This window comes from Ranitomeya imitator, chromosome 1, assembly GCF_032444005.1.
Source record: "Ranitomeya imitator isolate aRanImi1 chromosome 1, aRanImi1.pri, whole genome shotgun sequence".
Classification (NCBI taxonomy): Eukaryota; Metazoa; Chordata; class Amphibia; order Anura; family Dendrobatidae; genus Ranitomeya; species Ranitomeya imitator.
Window position 1 is genome coordinate 810432067 of NC_091282.1, and position 26313 is coordinate 810458379.

General features: G+C 41.5%; 1 protein-coding gene across 2 annotated transcripts in view; it reads right to left on the bottom strand.

Annotated features, from left to right (window-relative positions):
* CELF5 (CUGBP Elav-like family member 5) overlaps positions 1-26313 on the bottom strand; it is a 193640-nt gene that overhangs the window by 11053 nt on the left and 156274 nt on the right. Inside the window, exons 3-10 of one of the 2 annotated variants that reach the window (XM_069739376.1) lie at positions 20016-20064; positions 14601-14729; positions 14274-14353; positions 12023-12169; positions 7749-7893; positions 7233-7379; positions 7066-7131; positions 5679-5756 (exon numbers count right to left, since the gene is read on the bottom strand). In XM_069739376.1, coding sequence (XP_069595477.1) covers positions 5679-5756; positions 7066-7131; positions 7233-7379; positions 7749-7893; positions 12023-12169; positions 14274-14353; positions 14601-14729; positions 20016-20064 — 841 coding nt within the window. Of the gene's footprint in view, positions 1-5678; positions 5757-7065; positions 7132-7232; positions 7380-7748; positions 7894-12022; positions 12170-14273; positions 14354-14600; positions 14760-20015; positions 20065-26313 lie in introns of both variants that reach the window. The other variant, XM_069739368.1, reaches the window with a different exon arrangement.

Genomic DNA, 26313 nt, shown 5'->3' on the forward strand with positions numbered 1-26313 from the left:
TTGAAAAAGTCAAACGGCGCTCCTTCCCTTCCGAGCTCTGTCATGCACCCAAAAAGTGGTTTACCCCCACATGTGGGGTATCAGCATACTCAGGACAAATTGTACAAAACACTTTTGGGGTCCAATTTCTCCTTTCATCCTTGGTAAAATAAAAAATTTGTGAAAAAAAAGTTAAATGTTCATTTTTTAATATGCAAATTGCCTCTTCAGAGAAAAAGAGGACTTAAACTCTATAGCGCCACCTGTTGGAAGTAGTGATCCTACAAGTCACAATCAACCCTTTAATGAGTCGTGCAATATGACTTAGGATAAAAGCCATTTTTTTTAAACATTCCAAAAATTCCTGTGAAGCACCTGAATGGTTAAAAAACTTCTTGAATGTGGTTTGAGCACCTTGAGGGGTGCAGTTTTTAGAATGGTGTCACTTTGGGGAATTTTCTATCATATAGACCCCTCGAAGTGACTTCAAGTGTGATGGTGGTGTTGTAAAAATGAGAAATTGCTGTTCAACTTTTAACCCTTATAACTTCCTAACAACAACAAAAAAATGGTTCAAAAATTGTGCTAATGTAAAGTAGACATGTGGGAAATGTTACTTATTAAGTATTTTGTGTGAAATATCTCTGTGATTTAAGGGCATGAATATTCAAAGTTGGAAAATTGCAAAATTTTTGCCAAATTTCTGTTTTTTTCACAAATAAACGCAAGTCGTATCAAAGAAATTTTACCATGAAGTACAATATGTCTTGAGAAAAGTATCTCAGAATCACTGCGATCTATTGAAGCGTTAAAGAGTTATTACCTCATAAAGGGACAGTGGTCAGAATTGTAAAAATTGGCCTGGTCATTAACGTGCCAACCACCCTGGGGGGTAAAGGGGTTAAGGTATACCTTTTGCAACACGTTTTGATTTGTTGTGGCAAGAGTTTAGTAGGTTTTAATAGGGAAGGTTTGGGTTCTGAGATCCCTTCCAATCATTCAAATGGAATAAAGGCTTTCAGGCGCAGTCAGACGGCCATATAACACAGACGACAAACGCATCACAATGCTCGGACCGGCTGGCAGCTCTCCTTACCCGACTATGACAGCTGCATAGAAATATATGCTGTCACACTCAATTCAGGAGAGCCGCCAGCCAGTCGGAGCATTGTGATGTCGTCTATGTTATACGGCGGTCTGAGTGTCCTACCACTGAGTATAAGCAGAGTACAGGCCCACCGACTTTTTATTGAGCCTGTGCACTGCCCTTTTTGCGCTCATGGATAAGCATAGTACTTTCACCCTTTCTTTCCATTATGTTAATAATTCTCTACCCCTATTGTTCGGGCCATCACTTACATATTCATTCCTATTCCTGGGACTCATTTTGTGGCTAACCCTATGGCCAACAGTAAGGATTTCAATCCCTTCTCTAATTGGGTTCAGGGATTTAGCTGTGGTCCAGTGAGCGATGCATAAGCCTTTATGGCTCATGGATGGCAACTGCGCCTTTTTAATTGCTTCTGTTAAGCTAATACAAATGTATAGATGGGCATAAATATATAAATGCCCATATGGCTTGGTCCTAAGCTAGTAACTAAGGAGGCAGAGATATGAATACTTGCCAGACATCTGTGGTGCCTCTTTTCTCAGAGAAATTGGCCAGGTTAAAAATCTAACCCTGTATTGAAATCAGTGGGATCCACTAACAAAGGCGGCCAGCTTGTGCAGCTGCACATTCTGGGGTAGAGCGAGCACGCTCACAGAAATAGCTGATAATGATTTCTATGGAGGAACATTTATCGGTATTGAAAGAAGCTTCTGTAGAGTTCTCATACAGTAGATTTAGTCCTATCACTTTCCACCATGGATGTGTGTAACTCATCTTTTATGCATCCAAGATACATAGGTTTGTCCACCAATTCTAGACTTTACGGCCTGTTTAGTAAAGATGGAGGAGAGGATCACCAGCTACATTCATCATGGGGTAGAGGATATTCATGCTTTGTGAACCCAAAGAGAAAGTAGTAAATATATTGGTGGCAAAGGCGAGGACCTGTCATCATCATCTTGACTTCTGATCCCAGAAACCTTTCACTTGATGGATTTCTATATTCCTCACGCATTAGTCATAAATATCACAGTTCAGTGCATTTTAGACATAATCAGATCAGGATGCAAATTACTCTGCAGATTTCTGGGTACTTTTGCTTTGTCTCAGCTCTCAAGACATGCCAAACTAGGCTACTCCACAAAGGCATTTATGAAGGAAATCCATCCAAAAGTAATCGTCTGACATATCTATTTATTATGCTTGCTTATAAAACTCCATCATATTCCACAGCACTTTATATTCATTATCATCACTGTCCCCTATGGGGCTCACAATCTAAATTCCCTATCTGCATGTCTTTGGAGTGTGGGAGGAAACCCAGGCAAACACGACGAGAACATACAGACTTCTTGAAGATGTTGACATGTCACTGAAGCAGCAATCACCTTCTGAGCAGCTGGGGTTTATAGGTTTCCGCAAAATGCAAAAACTTTAATTTTATAATCTTTCATCATTTTGGGAAGGCCCTTCAATGAGGGGAATTAAAGGAAGACTTTCTCAAAAAGTTTAGTAACTGATTGGAAAATGTGTGCTATAGCAGAGAACTCGTCTTCATCTATGGTCTACAGAGACCATTTGGGTTGGACATGTGGTATAACTTCCAAAGCGGTAGACCACGTATCGGGGTGGAAAAGGGCCCAACACAGTTATAAGATTTTCCTGCAGCTGCCACTAGTGAGAACCCACTACTTAGAGATTTTTACAGCTCATATTGAGTTTTTCAGTAGGAATAAACTATTTATTGTGTGCAGGAGAGCACAAGGAAATATTTATCAATGTATTTGTACACGTTTTCAGGCATAAATTCACATATAAATATGGTGCTCAAGCCGACCACCATGTGCATGAAGCCCCTGCAGTACTTTTTTATGGTAAGTGTATTGAAAAGTGTGGGAAGAACATGTTAACAATTTCTAACACTATTAGAAAAGCAAGAGAAAGTGACCAATCATAGCACATACATGTAGCTTGGATGACTATGGCCAAAAGCATTCCGCCTGGACGGAGCACATTTTCAGCACCCATCCTGCATGTTTGCAAACAATTTTCAAATGAACATAACATAATCCAAAATAGTCAAATTGGCTCTTTGGGCAGAAATTATTCTTATATGTATGGCCCGCTTTAAGGCTATGTGCACACATTCAGGAGTTTTCGCGTTTTTTCGGCCGTTTTCAGCAAAAAAAACGCTTAAAAAACGCATACATAAGCATCCCATCATTTTTAATGCATTCTGCAATTTTTGTGCACATGATGCGTTTTTTTTTTGTGGAAAAAAAACGCATCGCGGTAAAAAACGCAGCATGTTCATTAATTTTGCAGATTTTTCGCCTTTTTGCCGCTATTTAATGCATTGGGAAGCTCCGGAAAAAAACGCGGAAAAAACGAGAGAAAAATGCAAAAAAAAAAACCTCGAAAAAAAAACGCATGTGGATTTCTTACAGAAAATGTCCGGTTTTGTTCAGGAAATTTCTGCAAGAAATTCTGGTGTGTGCACATAGCCTAAAAGTCATATTAGGTGGTTATGTTTTGTATATGGAATCTGTTTACTCAGTCTAACTTGGACACACTACAAGAATGGGGTTATCACATTGGCACAGGACTTGCTCTTTCTACAATCCCAGCAACAAAACATAGGAGGAAATAAATAGAGATTCATGGTCATGTCAGCACTATGGCCACCAATGGCCCTTTGACAACACAATGGAGGAGCATCACACCAGGAATGGAGGACCAATAAGGTAAGGACACTGCATGCAGGCCTATACTTGCACAAGGAGGTTGGGGGGTGCGTGGATAGTTGGGGAGACTAGACTTTCCCAGAGCATTAGGGGAAGGAGGGTAGGGATAGGAGTCCTACGCCTTCAGTGAATGCCACTGCTCTGAATGGTGGAGCAGCAGTCAGTCTGCTGTAGGTGGTGGGGAGTTAGGACAAATAAGAGTTTTTCCTACTTGGAGCACTGCCCTCACAAACTAGAAGAATCTGTGCTCACTCCTAAACAATGAATGAGAGCAGATTGGGAGAGAACCAGTAACTACTTTCAGGACTAGCCCATCATTCTAGACCAGCGATGGGAAGGTATAGTCTGGTGTGGAGGTGTGAGCTTCATTCTTTTTCCAAAGATGTATTCTTAGTGTCAGCCTGCAGGTGGCAGCATAGTTCCTATGTCCCCCAATGAAGCGACCAAGTAACGTATATATTTAAAAATGTTTCCCCAGCAGTGAATAAAAGGGTACATATATTTGTATAAGTTTAATTCGTTTTTGATAAATATTTATCACCAGTGAATAAAATGCATACATAACTACACTTTGTGCACAATTATTGGCCAAGTGAGTATTTTGACCAAATCTTTATTTTATGCAGATTTTCCAACTCCAAGCTGTATAAACTTGAACGCTTGCTGGACGAAGCAGATCAAGTGATGTGAATTTGTGTAATGAGGGAGGGTGAGACCCAAGGATACAAGGTGTGCAGAATTATTACGCAGCTTATTTTCTTCTGGCATAAATGGGACAAAAAAAGAGGTTAACTGACGCTGAAAAGTCAAAAAAATGTTAAAAGTCTAATAGAGGGCATATGCAATCTTGCGTGACTGTGGGAGGTGTTACATAGGAAACATTGGTCCATTGCATGAACACTTGAGTGAACATGTACCATCACTGATATCAGGCAATGGTTCTCCGAGACTCACTGACTACATGATGAGGGATCATGAAGGTGACCCTGACCACACGTGGTTTTTGGGATTATATAATGAAAATGCACCTGTAGAAGGGGGTGATTCTCACGAAATGCTGTTAAGCAAAGGAATATATTTCTAGGCTCTGGGAGCGATGGGCCTAAACGATCGCAATGATGTAAGCCCTTGTCTATAGTCAGTGTAAAGTAGTGACATACTTGTATGTTTTAATGATATTTACAGTCATGAATATGCGGCTCCACCTCCCATAGGGGTGGAGCCGCATATTCATTACTGTAAATGAGCAGCCCCACATGACCGCATACAGTAGAAGGTGCGGCCAGGATAGGAAGCAGCGACAGCCAACGAGGGAGCCGGGTGAGTATTTTCAGAACAGCGGGAAGGCGCACAGGGGGTGGGAGGGTGGGGGGCACATAGATCTTTATTTTAAACACGATTATTCATATCTTCTCTACAGCAAACGCTGCTGCAGGGAAGATATGAATCGCGGCTTCAGCACGATGCAGGGGACAGCGCTAAACTTTAGCGCTGTCTCCTGCACGGTGCGTGTGGTACCCAGTGGGCACACGTGTGCCGCATGTGTGCCACAGAAACGCAGGGGCACACGGACACGGATAATTCCGGTACCGATTTTTTTCGGTACCGGAATTATCTGGATGTGTGGGACAGCCCTAAATGCTACCTTACAAGTTTCATTTTAATGATCGGCAAGTGTAAATGTGCCCTCATGGGGTGCACTCAAACTTCATGTTTAGGGCAGTATGAGCTGTACGTATGGCCCTGATGGCATGGTTTATTATTTTTCAGTTTCACACCCATATACACAGATTTTTTGAATTCTGGAAAAGCTCTTGATCTTGAATTTTCTATCAGATCCTTACCTTCACGTTGTTGGAGTATAGGAGGAGGCTGTGGATTGTTGTGTGTGACAGGCGTAAGAGCGGCTGTAGGATAAATTGCTGGTTGGGGAAAAAGAAACAAAAATGTGAATGGCCAAAATATCAAGACAGATAGCATGCTACACTATATTTATTGGCAGAGTGGCAGAACCTAAAGTAGTTCCATGGAGATATACTGTAGAACAATCCCTCATTCTGGCTACATGCACTTGGCTGTATTGTGGTTCAGAGCAGTTGTATCTTCAAAGCCTTTGTAAAAAGTTGTTCAAAGGGTAAAAATGAACTTTAAAGGGAACCTGTCAGAAATGTCTACCTCCTTAAACCATTTATAAGACTGTGCATCCCTTTAATAGATAAGCTAGTCAATCATTTTATGACCCCAAAGCACTCCTGCATCAGCATGAAATCGCATTTTCAAGTTCTTCATACGTTTTTTCTAGAAGAACATTGTAGCATGAAGACCCATCTCCAGTTCCTCAGTCTCACACTGTGTTCTCTTCCTAGATCCACTCTCCTATGGTTGATTGGCAGGTCGTTGGCCAGAGATCAATACCTATCAACCAAAGGAGGGTCGTGCTAAGCAGGGAATACAGCATGAGGCGGAGGAGCTGGATCTTCACACCAAAATGAACGTTCCAGACAAATGTATACAGAACCCCCAAAATATGATCTTTCGCTGCTGGAGCATTGCTTTGGGGTCACCAAGTAATCAATTGTCTTATCTATTAAAGGGGTAATAGTCATGAAAATGGTTGTGGAGGGTTATTGAAGAAAGTGGTGGCATTTCTGACCTGTTCCCTTAAGACAAAAATAAGACAGAAGTGTTTTTATTATTACATAGGTTTAACAAATACAACAGAATCTACTAAATGTTTTGTATTGATTGGGGTAGTGCCGAACTGTATGACCCATACTTATACAGCTATATGACCGTAGCTCAGCTATCGACTATCAAAGTGGATTCATTTATACCTTTTCTCCTGCATTTTATATTAAGTATGGGTCTGGCTTAAAATAAGGATCAATCTCTGAGTTAATAGAGAACCATCTCTCATTGTATGGTATTTCAGAGCTGGGTTCACACTTACATCAGGGCCCGTCAGAAGGTCCTATCTCAAGTGCCATCATTTTTACCTGAAAGCAATGGCCCGATACGCTTAAAACTACGGCCACCATAACAAACCAAAACGCCCCCCAGTATAGTCAACAGGGTCCATCTGGTGCCTTCTGTGTCCATCATGAGACAGATATAATGGCTGGAGAAGGTACTTTTTTCCTTGAAGGAACATGTAAGGATATGTCCTAGATCTAGAATGGCTAGAGAACAATGGTGTTGTTTGTGGAGTGACGTCAGCAAGTAAAGTACTACCTGAATACTGCTGTACCCCGGTAAACGAAGGGTGCAGGCTCTCCACTGTCAATGCAGGACTTTGGGCTGTACAGTAAATAGAGGTAACAAAGAAAAAATCATCAGAGCATGTACTAGATCCACAAGTCACTAACCTTCTGGTGGAACCACCCGCCCTTCCCCCTCACCTGGATATGGCACAATGCTATTGGTGTAAATTGTGTCCAGAGCAGGATGGCTACTGGGAAATGGTACAAGCCCGGGAAATCCATTGGTTAATGGGGCAACCAGCCCAGGTACGGCTGCAGTGCCAATGACAGGTGGAGAATGTAGTCCTGCGGGGAAAATACAGATCATTTCCAGGAAAAGACAATTCAGAAAACACCGCTTTAAGTAATAACAGCTGTTCACAGTTACTAAGCAACACATGCCAGTGTCACTTAGCGATGTACTCCTCCCAGTGTCTCTAGGCAACTTAACTCTTTCTCATGTTACTAAGCAACACAACTCCTGATATTAAAATGCTGCTTCCAGTGTTGCCAAGCAACTGAAACCCTTTCTTTTTCAAAGGAACTTGACATACACTTGCTAAGCATCATCATCAGGTTTTTCCACCGCCACGATGCAATATATGTCGTTACGAAGTGACATGTGCAGACAAAATCCCCCCTAATAGTTGTTGTATAGGCAGACGCGAGGCTCACCTGATGCTGGCGTTATGGGCGTGGTTGGCAGTCCGTTCAGGTTTACAGCGCCAATCTGCTGAATATGACATGGAGGAAAGGCCACGCCAGGACTCAGGTAACTACCGTGTGATGTGGACAGGACTGTTGTCTGCTGCTGCATCAGCTGGTAGGAAAACATTGCAAAGCACTCATTTAGCAAATTACCCAAAGATGCATCTACAGTGCTGGGCCCACGGCACAGCCAGGCTCAGCGTTAGCAGCTTTCTAACTGAATGTGACCGTGTAATACAAGATAACGTTACAGCAAAATAAGGGAAATGTGGTAACGATGTGTCTGCACCCCACAGTGCCGGCCAAACAGTATAACACAACTAGACCTTCCATTGGCTGGCTGTCACACATTGGCTCATGCCACTATTCACCACAAGGGGGCAGTCGTTCCTCACAATCGCACAGAGCTATTAACTCCTTCTCTGTTGGTTCTTCTTTATCTGCCCTGGGGAGCCAGTGACGAGAATGGATTTCTCTTTTCGAGCTGTGACGTATTATGTGTGTCTCTCCAGCCCTCCGCTGCATTGCCTCCCCATCCAAGCCCCCTTTCCTTCCAGTTATAGCTAGCCGTCGGTGCATCCCAAGATTTCTCTGCTTCATTTTTTCACTTGTGCCACATTAATCACTAATCCATACTTTATTTCATGTTATTACAAACCCCATCGCTTATGAGTGCGATATTTACCAGCGCCCTACTATAAAGAAACTGTCTGCATCTGTCTTCAGTAAGAATATAACGCACTTCTACTCACTAAGCTTTTTAGTCTTATTTAAACACATTGTGGAGAGCCATTACTATATACAGTATTCTCAGTAAGTAGCCAGCATATACTGTATCTGTTTTATCGGGGAGCACTGACTCCAATGTTACACTACGGAGCCGTGCTGACTAACGTTTATTGTCTGATGCCAAATCGGCATGAGAAAATAAATGGCTAAATGCAGTGATTGGCAGAGTATGTCGGACGGCGCACACCCATACAAGTCAATGGGTGCGTGCAAAACATCAGACTGCACTCGGATGCAGTCCAATATACCAAGACGCACACAATGGAGGAGATGGAAAAATTAAGTTCTCCATCTTCTCCACGCCTATTGTCGTAAGCGAGAGAATCGGGTCACAGTAAAATGACACTTGGCTCACGCTTGCAGCAGAGTCTGAGGCGAGGGTCATGAGAGAATCATCGGATGCTGTACGCTAGTGTGAGCGAACCCTAATACTGTATATCTCAAGTCCTTTGTTCTCTATTCACTTCTCTCCTTACAGCTCACACAAACCATCAATACTATACCTTCTCTTTAGTTCTACCTAGCCACAAAATCCACTTCTATGTTCGTGTTAAGAAGATCATATATAAAATTGTCCATTTTTATTATCCAGAAAAAAACAGACATTTTTTTATTTGTATGCCTTTTGTATCAGTGCGGTCACATTCACACATTCAGTATTTGGTCAGTATTTTACCTCAGTATTTCTCAGCCAAAGCCAGGAGTGGGTGATAAATACAGAAGTGGTACATATGTTTCTATTATACTTTTCCTCTAATTGTTCCACTCCTGGTTTTGGCTACAAATACTGAGGTAAAATACTGAGGTAAAATACTGACCGTGTGCACGTAGCCTAAGTCAGGTTTTTTTTTTTTTATATCCGTATGTCATTTTACAAGAAGACCAAATACAGTTTACTAGTTTAATAATTGCAACGGATCATTGCTTGTGCTTGTATTGCACCCAATTATTTTTTTTAAACACCTATTTAGTTTACAGTGGTGGTCCATTGCTTGGACAACTCCTTTTTAAATGAAGTAGTCCGTCTTGTAAGATAAAACCAGCATATAGTCACCTCCCGCACTGCCGTTGGCACCAGATCTACCATGTCATTATGTCATGTGAGCCCTGCAGACAGTCAGTAGGCGCTAGTGATCTGCTGCACTCTTACGTCTTCCACTTGTCTGGCGTCCGTCCGAGGGAATGGAGAGCGAAGGAGCAGGGCTCACGTGGCATAAGAATGTATACGAGTGCCCCAGAAGTCCCAGTGCCAACAACACCAGAACGACGCTGGCGCAAGAGGCAAGTCTACTGTTTTTTGTTTTTTTTACAAGAGGGACTGCTTCATTTAAAAAAGGGGTTGTCAAGGTTGTGGATGATCCCCTATTGGGTCTGAACAAGCCCTTACATTTCGTGAACATTCAATGCGACAATTTAGACAAATGCCTGTCATTTGCATTAGCTTAAAGATGACTGCAAATCACAGAAAGGTAACGTCTCCAACCAATTAATCTCCTGTCTGGAGCAGCACCATAAAACCCTACTATTTGTATAGGATGACAAGGCAGAAAATATCCCACAGCTCTTAGATCTGATTATGTATTAGCCAATGACATTTGGCTCTCGTGCTGATACTTGTATTTAACTACAGGTGACTCCTGAACCTAAGCCAGCAATTTAAACTATATAAACAGTGGGGAGAAAAAGTATGTATTTTCCGGCGTATAAGACGACTGGGCGTATAAGACGACCCCCAACTTTTCCAGTTAAAATATAAAATCTTCTCAAAAGTCGGGGGTTGTCTTATATTCCGGGTGTCGTCTTATAGGGTGGGTGCCGAGCAATCTGCGGTCGAAGTATATAGTGGGGGGGGGAAAGTGGTCCCGATGACTAGGTGAGGGAGCGCCTCACTAAGAAGGTGTAAGTGAAGCAAACTGTCAGCGTCTGGGATGCCAGGGGTATGCAAAAAAGAGAGAGAGAAAGCTGTGCCTAGAAAAACACTCCTCTTTCACTCATCTGGCTCGCCCTTATATCCTATTATCTCCTTCTCTGCCTCTGATTCACTTACACCTTCCCGGTGAGGCGCCCCCTCACCTCATCATTGGGATCGCTCCCCCCACAATATGCGGCGACCGCAGATTACTCCGCACCTGCCCTATAAGACGACACCTGGCATATAAGACGATACCCGACTTTTGAGAAGATTTTCAGGGGTTAAAAAGTAGTCTTATACGCCAGAAAATACAGTATTTGATACACTGCTGATTTTGCAAGTTTTTCCACCTACAGAGAATAGAGAGGTCTGTAATTTTTATCGTGGGTACACTTCAGCTGTGAGAGACAGAACCTAAACAGGGAACAGAAAATCACATTGTATATTTTTACATAATTAAATAGCATTTTATTGCATGAAATAAGTATTTGATCACTTACCAATCATCAAGAATTCTGGCTCTCACAGACCTGTTAGTTTTTCTTTTAGAAGCCCTCCTACTCTGCACTCATTACCTGTATTAACTGCACCTGTTTGAACTTGTTACCTGTATAAAATACACCTGTCCACACACTCAATCAATCACACTCCAACCTCTTCACCATGGCCAAGACCAAAGAGATGTCTAAGGACACCAGGGACAAAATTGCACACCTGCACAAGTCTGGGATGGGCTACAAGACAATAGGCAAGCAGCTTAGTGAGAAGGCAACAACTGTTGGCACAATAATTAGAAAATGGAAGAAACACAGGATGATTGTCAATCTTCCTCAATCTGGGGCTCCATGCAAGATTTCACCTTGTGGGGTAAGGATGATTCTGAGAAAAGTCAGGAATCAGCCCAGAACTACACGGAAGGACCTGGTCAATGACCTGAAGAGAGCTGGAACCACAGTCTCAAACATTACCATTAGTAACACTATGCCTTCATGGATTAAAATCCTGCAGGGCACGCAAGGTCCACCTGCTCATGCAAGCACATGTCCTGGCCCATTTGAAGTTCGCCAGTGACAATATGGATGATCCAGAGGAGGCATGGGAGAAAGTAATGTGGTCAGATGAGACTAAAATAGAATTTTTTGGTATCAACTCCAGCCGCCATGTTTGAAGAAGAAGAAGGATGAGTACAATTTCAAGAACACCATCCCAACCGTGATGTATGGTGGGGGAAAAATCCAAGATTCTGCCTCTCACAGGTGAAGTGTACCTGTGATAATAAATCGCAGGCCTCTCCATTCTTTGTAGGTGAGAAAACTTGCAGATCGGCAAAGTATCAAATACTTATTTTGCCCACATGTGTGTATATATATATATTATACATATATATATATATATATATATATATATATTACATACATATATACACATACTGTAATGTATATACATTTACATGTACATATAAACATAAATATATTGTACGCACAAACTTTTAATAAGGTTTTTCTGACAGCTCCTAAAAGCGGAGAACTAAAAGATTTACCGCTTGTGCGTAGGCGCTGTAAGGGCTTATGGGAAGTGCCAGTGATGGAGTGAAGATGCCCAACTGTCCAACCATCTGTTGCATTCGACGTAGAGTTCGCTCTTTGTCTGTGTCTGCAAATTTGACCACAAGGCTGGATGATGCTCCCTGAGAACGTAAAGATTGGAACAATGACTATCATTAAGAACTAACACATTCAAGTAAACAGGTTTTATCATTTTCAAAAAGCCAAATCTCAGAAAGCATATTTTACATTACGGTAGTTAGACAGGTAGAGATGTCTAAACTAGATCCAGTTATCCTGCCATCAGCTTGCATAATCAGGGCCAATTGCGGTAGCTAGCAGATTGCAATAACTGGCTACTCAGTGTATTCTAAAGGATAAATATATAATAGGATTTTTAGCTTTTACTCCAATCATCTGTTAATGTTACCATGCCAGGTACAGTTAAAGGGAATTCGTCACCAGGTTTTTGCCATCTAGTCTTAATGCAGAATAATGTAGAGACAGAGACCCTCATGCCAGCAATGTGTCACTTACAGGACTGCTTGCTGTAGTTTTGATAAATTCACTGTTTTATCAGCAGATTATCACTAGAAGACTTGCAAACCTGCTGCCATGTAGTCCTCCATAATCATGAGCTCTGTGGAACCCCGCCCCCACCACTGATTGGCAGCTTTCTGTGCACACTGTGAACAAGCAGAAAGCTGCCAATCGGTGGTGGGGGCGGGGTTGTAGTGAGCTCAATATTATGAGAACTAGTAGATCTGCAGCAAATAAAACAGTGATTTCTTTTCATCAAAACCGCAGAAAGCAGCCCAATAAGTGATACATTACTGGAATCAGAGTCTTAGATGGGGTAGCAAATTCCCTTTAAATACTGAACTAATGTTGACCAACTAACACGTCAGTGTAACAAAACTAAATATTGCCATCTCCTGTATGACAACTATTATAACAACTATAACTATTGTTAATTCTATAGTGAAAAACTTCCTGGGCAAAGCAATTGTGATTTGATAATTAAATATATTTAGGAAATTATTTCTGATGACCTTTCCTATAGTTATTTTTTTATCTTTTGAATTCCAAGAGAACCCCTTTAAGGCACCTAATTCACAGTTTTAAGGAGCTGCATCGCGAAGTTCCCCATAAATCATAAGGTATAGGCATGTAGATGTAGATTACTATAGTTTACGGTATATTTGGCTAGCGGATCACCAACTCATATCAGCAAAGTGTCTTAAAATAATAATAATAATAATAATAATAATAATAAAAAAAAAAATAGAAAAATAAGAATACAAAAAATAAATAATACTCAAATAAGTTATATATATATTATATTATGAAGTCATGAGACCCACCACTGTTTTTCCTTTTTAAGCGCAGTGTTGGACTGGACTTGCTGGAGCCAACATCTCCAGAGAGACATCAATAAGCATTGTGCGCAGACACTGAAGTCTGTGCCAGAACCATAAAATGTAACATGCCTTAAGTCAGTGGTTACAATTACTATGTGTCCAGACACCTCAAAGACTCCAGGGAGAATGTTATTGATGGTCTGCGCATCCCAGAAGCAAAGGAGCCGGAGATGATATACAGTACTGTACTACTGCGATGGCGCGACGCTAACCTGCCTTGCTGGTCGGAAAAGGAAAGTACAGCCATTCTTATTGCTCTGTCCCATTAACGGAGGATATTGCCGATTACCCTGGCTTCTGGGTATGTATAACTCTTTAACTTACATAGACCGGGCAGTAGAACATGACACACTAATAGGCTGCTTGACTACCTGGCAGCAGGTTTACTAGTCCTCTAGTGATAATCTCCTACTGATAAAACTGTGATTATATCAGAGCCACACTAAGCAGCCCAGTAAGTGACTGATCACTGGAATCAGGGTTTCTACATTACGCTGTTCTCAGATTAGGTGGCAAAACCTGGTGACAGATTCCCCTTGAGGAAAATCTATTAGTAACCTTAAAGGGGTTTTCCACTTCTTCTGCCTCTACAATTCTGCTGTCTTTTTTCTGCGCTCCCTCTTTTCGCAGAGACAAGCACCTGACTATTGCAGCCTTATGCTTTGAATGAATGAAACAGGATGAGCAAAGCCGCCCTCTGTCTAACCTGTTCTGGCCGAATGGGCAGTGCTGTCCATAATTCTTAGAAAAAAGAATAACATAGCAAAGATGACCTGCACAGACATGTATGGGTACCCGAGCCATGCCTGGAGGACAGCATACTTACTGGCATTGTTTGGCTTCCGTGGAGAGCATGTATCGCTGCCTGAGCCTCAGCATGAGATGAGAACTTGACAAAAGCACAGCCTGCAAACATACGAGTATATAGTTTGCATAGAAAACGTATTAATAAAGACATTAATAAAAGGAACTGAGGACAATACTAAACGAGTAGGAGAATGGAGGACTGGAGACAAATATATGATTCACCAAGTACTTTGCTAAATCAACATCAGTTCTAAAGCAGGCTATGTTCATAAATAGGGGAAACTGCACTTTCAGTATATCTCTATGGACAACACAAGAAGGAGCACTTTTTTCTTGGTGGCCGTACCTTTACTGCTGCCATCGGGTCCTCGGAGAACAGAACACTCCTCGATTGAGCCAAAGGCTTGGAACATGCTGGTCACTTCCTCCTCTGACTGCTGTTTGCTGAGCATCCCCACAAACAGTTTGCGATCACCTGTGGTCCCAAGTGTCAGGTTAGTGCCACCTAGTCACATAGGTTATTTGGTCAAAAAAAATAAAAACTTACAAGTCCTAGAAGTTGAAGCAGTAATATGTAATTATTCAAACACCTTAAAAATACACTACAGCAAATATTACAGCATTGCAAAATGATATCATGGAAAGGTCATATATTAAATGGTTTCAGAAACCATCACAGTCCACAACTTACACACAACTTATGAAAAAAAAAAAACGCATAGCGGTAAAAAAAGCAGCATGTTCATTAATTTTGTGGATTTTATGCGTTTTTCGGGCTATTCTATACATTTGGGAAAAAACGCACCAAAAACTCGTCAAAAACGCGAGAAAAAAAATGTGAAAAAAACTCATGTCCGGCTTTTGTCAGGAAAATTTCTGCAAGAAATCCTGACGTGTGCATATACCCACAAGCAGTATTTAATAGCTGTTGGCTTACTGCCACTATGCTTATGGCTATGAAGATGATGGTATATAATAGGAGACATCAGAGTCCTCTCCTAATGACATTGTATTTTTCATGGGTGGGCTGACAGTAATCTGGGACCAGGGACCTTTTACCAGTTTGAGCATGTTAAACTGACCGTATCGTGGATTAGTCGCTGCAGAGCTAAATAAAATATAGTCTTTATTTTTTAATTCCTCATCTCTGATACGGACATATTAGCTTGTAAAGTTTAGGGTATAATTTATGATAAGCCCAATGGGGCACTACCACAGAATCTTCTATGGGGACATGTTTCTTTTTCCCCTGCATGGAGCGAAAAAAGAAACATGTCTGTATAAAGTCAGAAGAACATGCATATTCCTGTGAGGCATATAAAGATAGAAAGCTCTGATTTCTGCAGTTACTGTGTAGAGTACAGCACAGCTGAGTTTCATTACAAACACCTCCAGCTTTGCTCTCCCAGCAATCCCCATGACAGGAAGGGATTAATGCTCAGATGACAGGGCTGAGAGGAGAGCTGCAGCTGCAACGGGTGTTTATAATGACACTCGGCTCAACTGTACTTTCTCTCCCCCACACTGAGTTTCCTGAGATGAAAGCTGGAGGGGTTTGTAATGTACTGACAATCAGCTCTGCTGTACTCCTTCCCTCAACACTGACTGCAATGGTGTTTGTAAGGGCACTCAGCTCTGCTCTACTATCTACTCTACATAGTAAATGCAGGAATCATGGCTGAGAGGAAGGCTGTCTTTCATTAGATAGCATGTTCTTCTGACTACACCTGGGGGCATGTTCTTTTCCCCCTGCATGATGCCTCTTGTTTCTGACTGGTCAACGTTATGCAAGGGAAAAATTACAATTTGTAGTAACGCTTTGTTGGATTTATAATAAATTACCTACACTTTACAAGCAAATACATCTGCAATTGAGAAGAGAAATTAAAAGATAAAAACACAATATTTAGCTGCTCTGCAGCCACTATTCAATGATGTGTCCAGTTTGATGTGGTCAAACTGGTGAAAGATCCTCTTTAAAAGGTAATGGGACCTTTACCAAACAAACAGGAGCCATAACTTGGATTATTTCAGACCTAAATTTTAAAGAATGCTCTGATTGCCTTAAGGGTTGTCGGACCCTTGGGCACTGCTCTAATCCTTGCGTGATCTGTGCAGCCCTCCTTTTTTCTTTTACTATGGACAAATAACTGACATTCATGAGGCTAATAAAGAATCCTTTTCCAACCTTTTCATCCTTCATATAACATTCATTTTCAATACTAAATTCCCAGTACCCTGCATTAGAAAGAAGGCTACAAGATAGATATATATATATATATATATATATATATATATATATATATATATATATATATCTATCTATCTATCTATAGATACATTATATAGATAGATAGGGATGATACATGCAGTATACAGTGACGTTTAGGGGAGCAGAAATGAGACGTGCTGCTTGACCAATATTTTTTACCCTCTAAATACACTTGCATGTCCATATTTCACACATGTTCAGATGTGCACGTATGGTCGCATGCAACCACAATGACAATATAAGGCTTTGCCTCTGTATTCTGAATGGTGTAATATGTATTTATGGGTAAGTCATGCAGAATGGCACACAAATGTCAGTGACCCACTAAACATTCCCCAGTATTGCTCTGACATAGTAGACACAGCTGATGCGGCCCCCCTTCCCGCCTCCCATACACACACATGCTGCACAGGGCATCCTCCTCCCACTCCCTCCCATCTTGCATGCTCGGTTGCTCTCTCTTCCCTCCACCCAGACCCCCTCTCTCCCACAAGAGTCCCCCTACCCTTCCCTCTCTCTTCACCCTCTGATTGGCAATTTCACATGCTGTCCAGCAACCATGAAAATTTGTGTTTGAAGCTGGAAGCTGCATCTGGTTGCTATGACAATGGGCAGTGCCAGCACGCGGTGTGCCAGGGCGGTGGTGATGCATTTTGCAAAGGTTTAGGGAGCGCTCAGCTGCTGCAGACAGAGCTGGCAAAACCAGGTCAGGGAGGCTGGGCTAAGCTGGGAACGCTAGGCTGTATAATGATTAAAAATATATATGTTTAATACTCTAAAATGTATCCAAATAAACATCAATTAGGATATACAAAAATAAAACGACAAGATGCCACAGAACGATCATATGTAATGTAAAACAAAGATCCGTGCATCACAGTGTAGAATTGGGCAGTTCACAATGGATGTAGTGAGCAATGGAAATGAAGGTGCAGACAATCATCTATGAGAACACAACATGCCACAGAAGCCCTTCACTAACAGTACTAAATCACCACAGCCAGTCACTAATCGCCTTCATTGCATGATCATACACGGAAAGATGTTCTAACGTTGAAGCAGAAAGGGACAAGTAATGTGCCATCAATGGTGACACTAGTGTTCTACCATAAGACTACGATCGTTCTTAATCTTCTGGAATAGACTACATTTTGGGCCATAAGGCTGCCATTATATATTGTTTAACGGCAAGACTACTACTAGATCCAGTCTGTCTGAATTGGATCAAACCAGACCATAGGCAAGGTGATTTTTTCGAGAACAAATTAGTCTATTCATTTTAATATATCAGGGGCTAACATAGAATATGACTGCAGGGGCCCTAAAAAAAGGATAGCCTATGCTACAAATAATTGTATTTTCTGCAACTGCCTACACATCAGATAGTGGTTGGCCGAATGCTCATTCAACCATCAGATATCTCTTCCAATCTCCCGATACACATGCACAATCAGATCAGTCAAGAATGCTTGTGTTCTGTATAGGGAGAGCAGAATAAGCTCCTGTTAGACACATCGGGAGACAGATTATCCCCAGGGATAACAAAAGGATTAGGGGTTACATCTCAAAGAGCACAATCCTTCTCTCCACTGAGTCAGGAGACTTCCATACACATTAGATGGTCCGCTGGTCATGCCTAGATCAGGACATTCAGCCAACTTTACTAAAATCTGTATAGGAATCTTGGGGCACCTGGGTTCTCGACTGCCAAGCATGCCATATAATAAAGGGGTACTAAAGGACATGGTGTCACAAAAACAATGGCATCTCCTCCTACCGTCAAAGGGATAATGGTTCCATCCCTTATGGGCTGTGAACCACAAGAAGGATCATCTAGAAGACCACGGTAAGGGTGGGCTCCTTCTTGCACACTTTTGTATTTAAGGCAGAAGAGACAGCCACGCATCATTATCACTTAGTTACCGTTGAAATAAGCAAAAAAATTCTAGTTGGTGATTGGTTTCCAATAGGTAAAGTCAAAAGTGCCTACCAACTTGTTGTCAATATTGTAAAGATGGCGACGGCAGCATATGGGCCGGATTCTCCATATGTAGGTCAGGCATAACACGGATGTCGGATCACATATGGTGCCTGTACATTAATGAAGGTTGTCAGAGGGAGGCTCAGACATGCCAACGCTGAGCTAAAAGGTTGATGGCGAAATTCAGCTTTTCCTTACATGGAATGATTTTTCCTTATCTCTCGCCAAAAAAAACCCAATAAAAATCAATTTTGACATGAACATTTCTGATTGCATGTCAGCCATGCACGTAACGCAGGAGAAGCATGCTCTGCTTGGTTTTTGTCATAAAATCTTTGTATGACCAGCAATGAAGGCACTATCTACATGATGATACATATAGTGATATGAATACACTGCTCCCAACAATGGAGACGGCCATTGTTCTCCGCTTTCTGAACGTTGCCTTGCACTGCTAGGGAAGGTATATTACACGCACATTTTTATGGAGACCCAACTAGTTCAATTATCAATTCAATTAGGATTTTATTATTGGAATTACTGTTAGTCCAATTGTGGCGCTTGCAGCATGGAAACCATTCGTTAGCATAGGGAGGTCAAACTGTGATCAGAGGTATGAAGATATCACTTACATCCTAACCACTTGTATACCGCTTGGTAATCATCATATTAAGCTGTATTGCAAGTCAAACATGGAAACCCAGTATTAATGATAAGGTCTCACCAGGTCTTTGCCACCTGATCCGAGACCCTGATTCCAGCAATGTATCACTTGCAGGTTGTTTGCTAAAATCACTGTTTTAACAGCATTAGATTGTCACTAATCTAGAGGACTAGTAAATTCACGAGTTCTGTATGACCCAGCTTCCAGCTTTGTGTGTACACTCTGCATAGGCAGAAAGCTACCAATCAGTGGTGTGGGCGGGGTTATACAGAAATCAGCATTCAGAGAACTAGTAGATTTGCAATAGTTAAAGCAGTGATTATGATACAACAAGCAGTCCGTAAGTGCTACATCACTGAAATCTGGGTCTCTGAACGTACATCATGTGGCCCTTAGATGAAGTAGGAAAATCTGGCAACAGATTACCTTTAATAACCTGCACAAGGACTACGGTTACAAACCTCGTCTTCAAAATACAAACAAACAACATTTCACCAATTATACATGGATCTGTAGCAAAAGTAATTGAAGCACCTATATTTTATGACAAATGTGTTGATTGAGAGCCAAATATCATGCTTCAGGCTGTCAACACATAATGATGATGAATATGTATACAGTGGTGATGGCGGTGCTTCCCAGTATGATGCTGTGTAATGACCCCATGCTGTGTTGTATAATGATAGCATGTAGCTGTACATTGGGAATGAACACACTGGGATCTGGGATGTAACATAATCAATGCCATTAATGAACAGACAGCTCGGAATGGTGATGGATCCTCCAACAATGAGCAGAAAACACTGCTGGACCCTGATAAGGGGTAATCTTCCAGGATACATACCTCCCCGACTCTCGCTGTCTGCTGGCTTCACCTGAATTGGTCGTGCCATCTAGAACCAGAGAACACTTGGGATAAATGTTTCTTACCCAAAGCATTACCCACGCAAAAAGGTTTTTTTTTATTCTATTTTACCTTGAAAAGCAGATATGGGATAAAACTAGGAGCCTGAACTATACAAATATATAAATATAGGAAGGAAAAAGTTATTGACAAATGATTAGTGTACCTGCAACCTAAAATGACACTTAGAATGGCGTTATCGGAGCGGAGGGCATTAAAAAACAAACATCTGAATAAAAAAAGGGAAAAAAGACTTGCAGACTGAATGAAGCTACACACCCACGGAAAGGGAAAAGACCATTATACAAAGAGGAAAGACCAAAAACTAGTTTACTCGAAACCACAATTGCCATAAAAAATAAAATAAGAAGAAAAAACTATTCAATTAACTCCACAGCAAAACTCGGAAGACACCTCGCCCATAGTGAATGGCCAAATGAGACCTTAAACGCCTGGGTCACCTGCAGGATCAGTTCCCACGTGCTCTCTCATTATCATTAAAATATACACAAGAAAGAATCAAAAACAGATATTAGTCACGGAATAAAAAAGTATACTGATCAATGCAAAAGTCAAAGGATTACTAACTGCAAAAGCTTTGTTACCATAAACCCCCGACATTCTGCACCCTTAGAGATGTATAGGATAAGAGCACTGGTCCTAGGGAATGAACACTTAATACAAGTTAGAGAGTTGAAAAGAGTTGGTTCCCCCTAAACAATGTCACAATTAATGTATAGATGCTACCATGCTTGCAGGTAATAATTTGTATATACGGTACATTGCAAATATTCGAGCACATTCTATCCTAGTTGCTCCAATATCCCTAAAAGAAGTGCATGTTCATCCTTCGGGGTGGCCTCCGTGCCAGCTGGTAGTTTAAGGTGATATAAAAAAAAAAGACAAACAGCTGCTTCAGGAAAAAGACCACCAGCTTTCTCCTGAAACCACTTTGCCTTGGAAATCCTCAGCGGATCCACCGGAGTCTTAGATGCTGTATGCACATAACCTTAGGCTGGTTTACATGCCATGCTTTACATGCTGAAACAAATGTTTATCTGATTAAGGCTATGTGCACACGTTGCGGATTCTCTGCAGATCCGCAGCGTTTTTTGCGGTGCAGAAATGCTGCAGATCCGCAATTGATTTACAGTACAATGTAAATCAATGAGAAAAAAAAAATACTGTGCACACTTTGCGGAAAATCCGCTGCGGAAATGCTGCGGTTTAAACGAAGTAGCATGTCAATTATTTTTTGTGAATCTGCAGCGTTTTTGTACCCATTCCATTATAGAAAACCGCAGGGGTAAAAACCGCAGCAAATCCGCAAGAAAACCCCAGCAAGAACGCACAAAAACGCTGTGGAACCACACAAAAACGCGACAAATCCACAGGTGCGTTTTCTGCCAGGAGAGTCAGAATCCGCACCAGAAATTCCTAAGCCTAATCCGCAACGTGTGCACATAGCCTTAAAGAGAATAGTGCATGCTGTCATCAGAGCCGCCCTACTGAAGTCCATCGCTCAGTGTGCCATCCGATTCTATACCGAAGTCCATCGCTCAGTGTGCCGTCCGACTCTATACTGAAGTCCGTCGCTCAGTGTGCGGTCCCCCTCTATACCAAAGTCCGTCGCTCAGTGTGCCGTCCGATTCTATACTGAAGTCCATCGCTCAGCGTGCCGTCCGACTCTATACTGAAGTCCGTCGCTCAGTGTGCGGTCCCCCTCTATAGCGAAGTCCGTCGCTCAGTGTGCCGTCCCATTCTATACTGAAGTCCGTCGCTCAGTGTGCCGTCCCATTCTATACTGAAGTCCATCGCTCAGTGTGCCGTCCGACTCTATACTGAAGTCCGTCGCTCAGTGTGTGGTCCCCCTCTATACCGAAGTCCGTCGCTCAGTGTGCCATCCGATTCTGTACTGAAGTCCATCGCTCAGTGTGCCGTCCGATCCTAACATGGACAGCCTAAGTCCAAGCAATGCGTTAGTTACAACAAATGCTTGAGCATAGGATCGTGATTCAGGACACACGCATTTCTTTAGCCATTCCCTAATGGGCCATGCCTCCTACACCCACGTTCAAAGAACAAGTCTAAACCGCATAATAAAAGTGGAAAAATGAAGTCCAATTTCTAGGCATGTGGCTTAGGCCTCAGTTAGTCTGTGCTTTTTCACGTATGCAAAAAAAAAAAATCAGTGTTTTGGATCAGAGTTTCATCAGTGTTTGGTGAATGATTCCGCTTTTACCATCAGAGTTTCATCAGTGATTTTTCCGTATGGAAAAGGACATAAAATTGCAAAGCTTCTTCTCTCTATTGCAATTTTAATCAAGCGCTGAATACTGATGACATCTGCATACCCTCCATGGTTTGCACAGACAGATTGGGTTAAGACAGTTTATGCTTTTTAACAAATTAAGCAGTAGTTACCCAGTGATGCCCCTGCTACTCCAGCAATACCCGTCCACTAACTCCCACAAGTCTGTTTTGAAAGGATGTAGCGGAGACATCACATCTACGGCCGGGGTCACACTTGCGTGTGTAATACAAGAAACTCGCACGAGTCTCTCGCATCAATACCCGACTCTGCCGCTGGCACTCGGGACCGGACCGTGCAGTGGCGGCATGTAATTCTATGCAGCTGAATGCTCCGGTCCCGAGTGCCGGTGGCAGTGCCGGGTATTGAGGTGAGAAACTCATGCGAGTTTCTCGCATTACACACGTAAGTGTGACCCCGGCCTACTTACAAAACTCAGCCATTCATTAGGCCCGGTGGTCTTGTGCCGTGTACCCTGGTATCATTGCTGAGTAGAAGGACAGGCGCGGAAGAGAGAAATGAACAGGGTTTATATCCCAAAAAGAACAACATCCGCCAGAACTCTGAATGTTTTTCCAGTTTTGCATGGGTTTCAACCAGAATCGGGAATATAGATTATGAGCCCCATTAGGGACAGTGATGATAAAGTCTGTAAAGTGCTGTGAAAAATAATGGCGCTATATAAATGTGTTAAATAAATAGCGTTTTATTTTAATTTTTTTTTTTAAGTAAGCAAAAATGCTGAAAAACCTTCAGAATGATCACTGGGTTTTTTATTAGCCCTCCCATTGACATCCTCCAAGGGGAAAACACTGGAAGAATATACAAGAATGTGAAAGTGTAAGAAATATGCTGAAGGCCTGAGCAGAACAGCAAGTCGTGTTCCCATACAAATTTATAGGACCATTCTTTTGATCGTTTTGATGGTGCCCCCCTGCCCCTTTTTTAAGCAGGCCCACTCAAAAACCATTGGAAAAAGAATGAACGAGCAATATTGCTAGATAATCTGCTGCTTCTTATCAGTTATTTCCTGCACAATAACAATCCCCAGGGAATGGAACTTCGGTACAGTGCCATACACTTGAATAGGGCTGAGTTCCAGCTGTCTGTCCATTCTAGGATGAGAATAACCCTTTGATAAATTACCTGGCCATGTTCCACATTTGACGTTTTCCACTTTGTAGCCCTTCAATTACTTATAAGAACCAGAAGAAGCAAGAGCGAAACATACATGTGACTTGGTCCTGGGCTTTAATGACTTGCCAATATACATGTAAGCTGAGTGATGAAAGCTCTTGGTTCTGCAATGTAGCCAGAGCAGGTCAGGTCCCCAGTGGTCACGGATGGCCAGGAACCCCGAGAAGAAGAGAGCATCAGTTTAGAACCACTTCTGTATGTTCATTACCAAGCTACATAGCACTCAATGAGTGCCATGGTGTGAATATGGAAAGCATCAGTAATGCTACCCATAACTTCACATCACGCGATCACTGGAAGACCCCCTGACATAGCAAAGTTGTGATCCATGTCACAACAGGGGGCTGTTCTGCTTTCCATGGATGCCAGAGCTTCGGTTGAAAACTGCAACATTTATAGAGAATGTCCACACAGAAATCTAATGACCTTAGGGTGCATATGTAAGGCCCCCCCAAATAAAAAATAAATAAAAAATAAATAATATATATATATATATATATACATATATATATATATATATATATATATATATATATATATAGTTAGATCCATATATATTTGGACAGAGACAACATTTTTCTAATTTTGGTTATAGACATTACCACAATGAATTTTAAACAAAACAATTCAGATGCAGTTGAAGTTCAGACTTTCAGCTTTCATTTGAGGCTATCCACATTACAATTGGATGAAGGGTTTAGGAGTTTCAGCTTCTTAACATGTGCCACCCTGTTTTTAAAGGGACCAAAAGTAATTGGACAATTGACTCCAAGGCTATTTCATGGACAGGTGTGGGCAATCCCTTCGTTATGTCATTCTCAATTAAGCAGATAAAAGGTCTGGAGTTGATTTGAGGTGTGGTGCTTGAATTTGGAAGGTTTTGCTGTGAAGTAAACATGCGGTCAAAGGAGCTCTCCATGCAGGTGAAACAAGGCATCCTGAAACTGCGAAAACAGAAAAAATCCATCCGAGAAATTGCTACAATATTAGGAGTGGCAAAATCTACAGTTTGGTACATCCTGAGAAAGAAAGAAAGCACTGGTGAACTCATCAATGGAAAAAGACAGTGATGGATGATCGCAGAATAATCTCCATGTTGAAGAGAAACCCCTTCACGACAGCCAACCAAGTGACCAACACTCTCCAGGAGGTCGGCGTATCAATATCCAAATCTACCATAAAGAGAAGACTGCATGAAAGTAAATACAGAGGGTTCACTGCACGGTGCAAGCAACTCATAAGCATCAAGAAGAAAAAGGCTAGACTGGACTTTTCTAAAAAACATCTAAAAAAGCCAGCACAGTTCTGGAAGAACATTCTTTGGACAGTTGAAACCAAGATCAACCTCTACCAGAATGATGGAAAGAGAAAAGTATGGCAAAGGTGTGGTACAGCTCATGATCCAAAGCATACCACATCATCTGTAAAACACGGCAGAGGCAGTGTGATGGCTTGGGCATGCATGGCTGCCAGTGGCACTGGGTCACTAGTGTTTATTGATGATGTGACACAGGACTGAAACAGCCGAGTGAATTCTGAGGTATTCAGAGACATAGTGTGTGCTCAGATCCAGCCAAATGCAGCAAAACTGATTGGTCGTCATTTTATACTACAGATGGACAATGACCCAAAACATAAAGCCAAAGCAACCCAGGAGTTTATTAAAGCAAAGAAGTGGAATATTCTTGAATGGCCAAGTCAGTCACCTGACCTCAACCCAATTGAGCATGCATTTCACTTGTTAAAGTCTAAACTTAAGACAGAAAGGCCCACAAACAAACAGCAACTGAAAACCACCGCAGTGAAGGCCTGGCAAAGCATCAAAAAGGAGGAAACACAACGTCTGGTAATGTCCATGAGTTCAGGACTTCAGGCAGTCATTGCCAACAAAGGGTTTTCAACCAAGTACTAAAAATTAACATTTTATTTAAAATTATTGAATCTGTCCAATTATTTTTGGTCCCTTTAAAAACAGGGTTGCACATGTTAAGGAGCTGAAACTCCTAAACCCTTCATCCAATTTTAATGTGGATGCCCTCAAATGAAAGCTGAAAGTCTGAACTTCATCTGCATCTGAATTGTTTTGTTTAAAATTCATTGTGGTAATGTCCATAACCAAAATTAGAAAAATGTTGTCTCTGTCCAAATATATATGGACCTAACTGTATATATATATATTACACATATGCACACACACACGTACAATATGTCCCGAAACCAACATAAACCATTGACACATATGGCTGGGGTAATTAATGACTATACATATTCGTATCGAGCTGTCAAATTAAATAGTGACCATTCTTATACTTTATTTTAGAATATTTTTTTAATTTTAAGTTTGCAAATGTCAAGAACTATACAAAACAATATGACTGTTGAATATGGCGAATAAAACATAAGAAAACAAATACATTTCCACAGGGAAAACAGCTTTCCAAGATAAAAAAATAAATAAATAAATGAAAAAAGGGTTAGTTAGGGCCATTAAATCACCTCACATGCATAGTTACTAAAAAGTTTCATGTTATTTTGGACTGAACCACTGTGCTCGTTAAGGATTTTCATGACACAATATTTGTCCTAGGCCTCATTCGGACATTAGTCACTTCTTGCATGGTCCGAGTGTCATCAGTGTTTGCTCAGGGTGACCATCAATGTTCAACCAGTGATTTTCTCACATGCTTTAAAAAGGCTTTCCATACCAATTTCTTTTTGTCTATTAAAGGG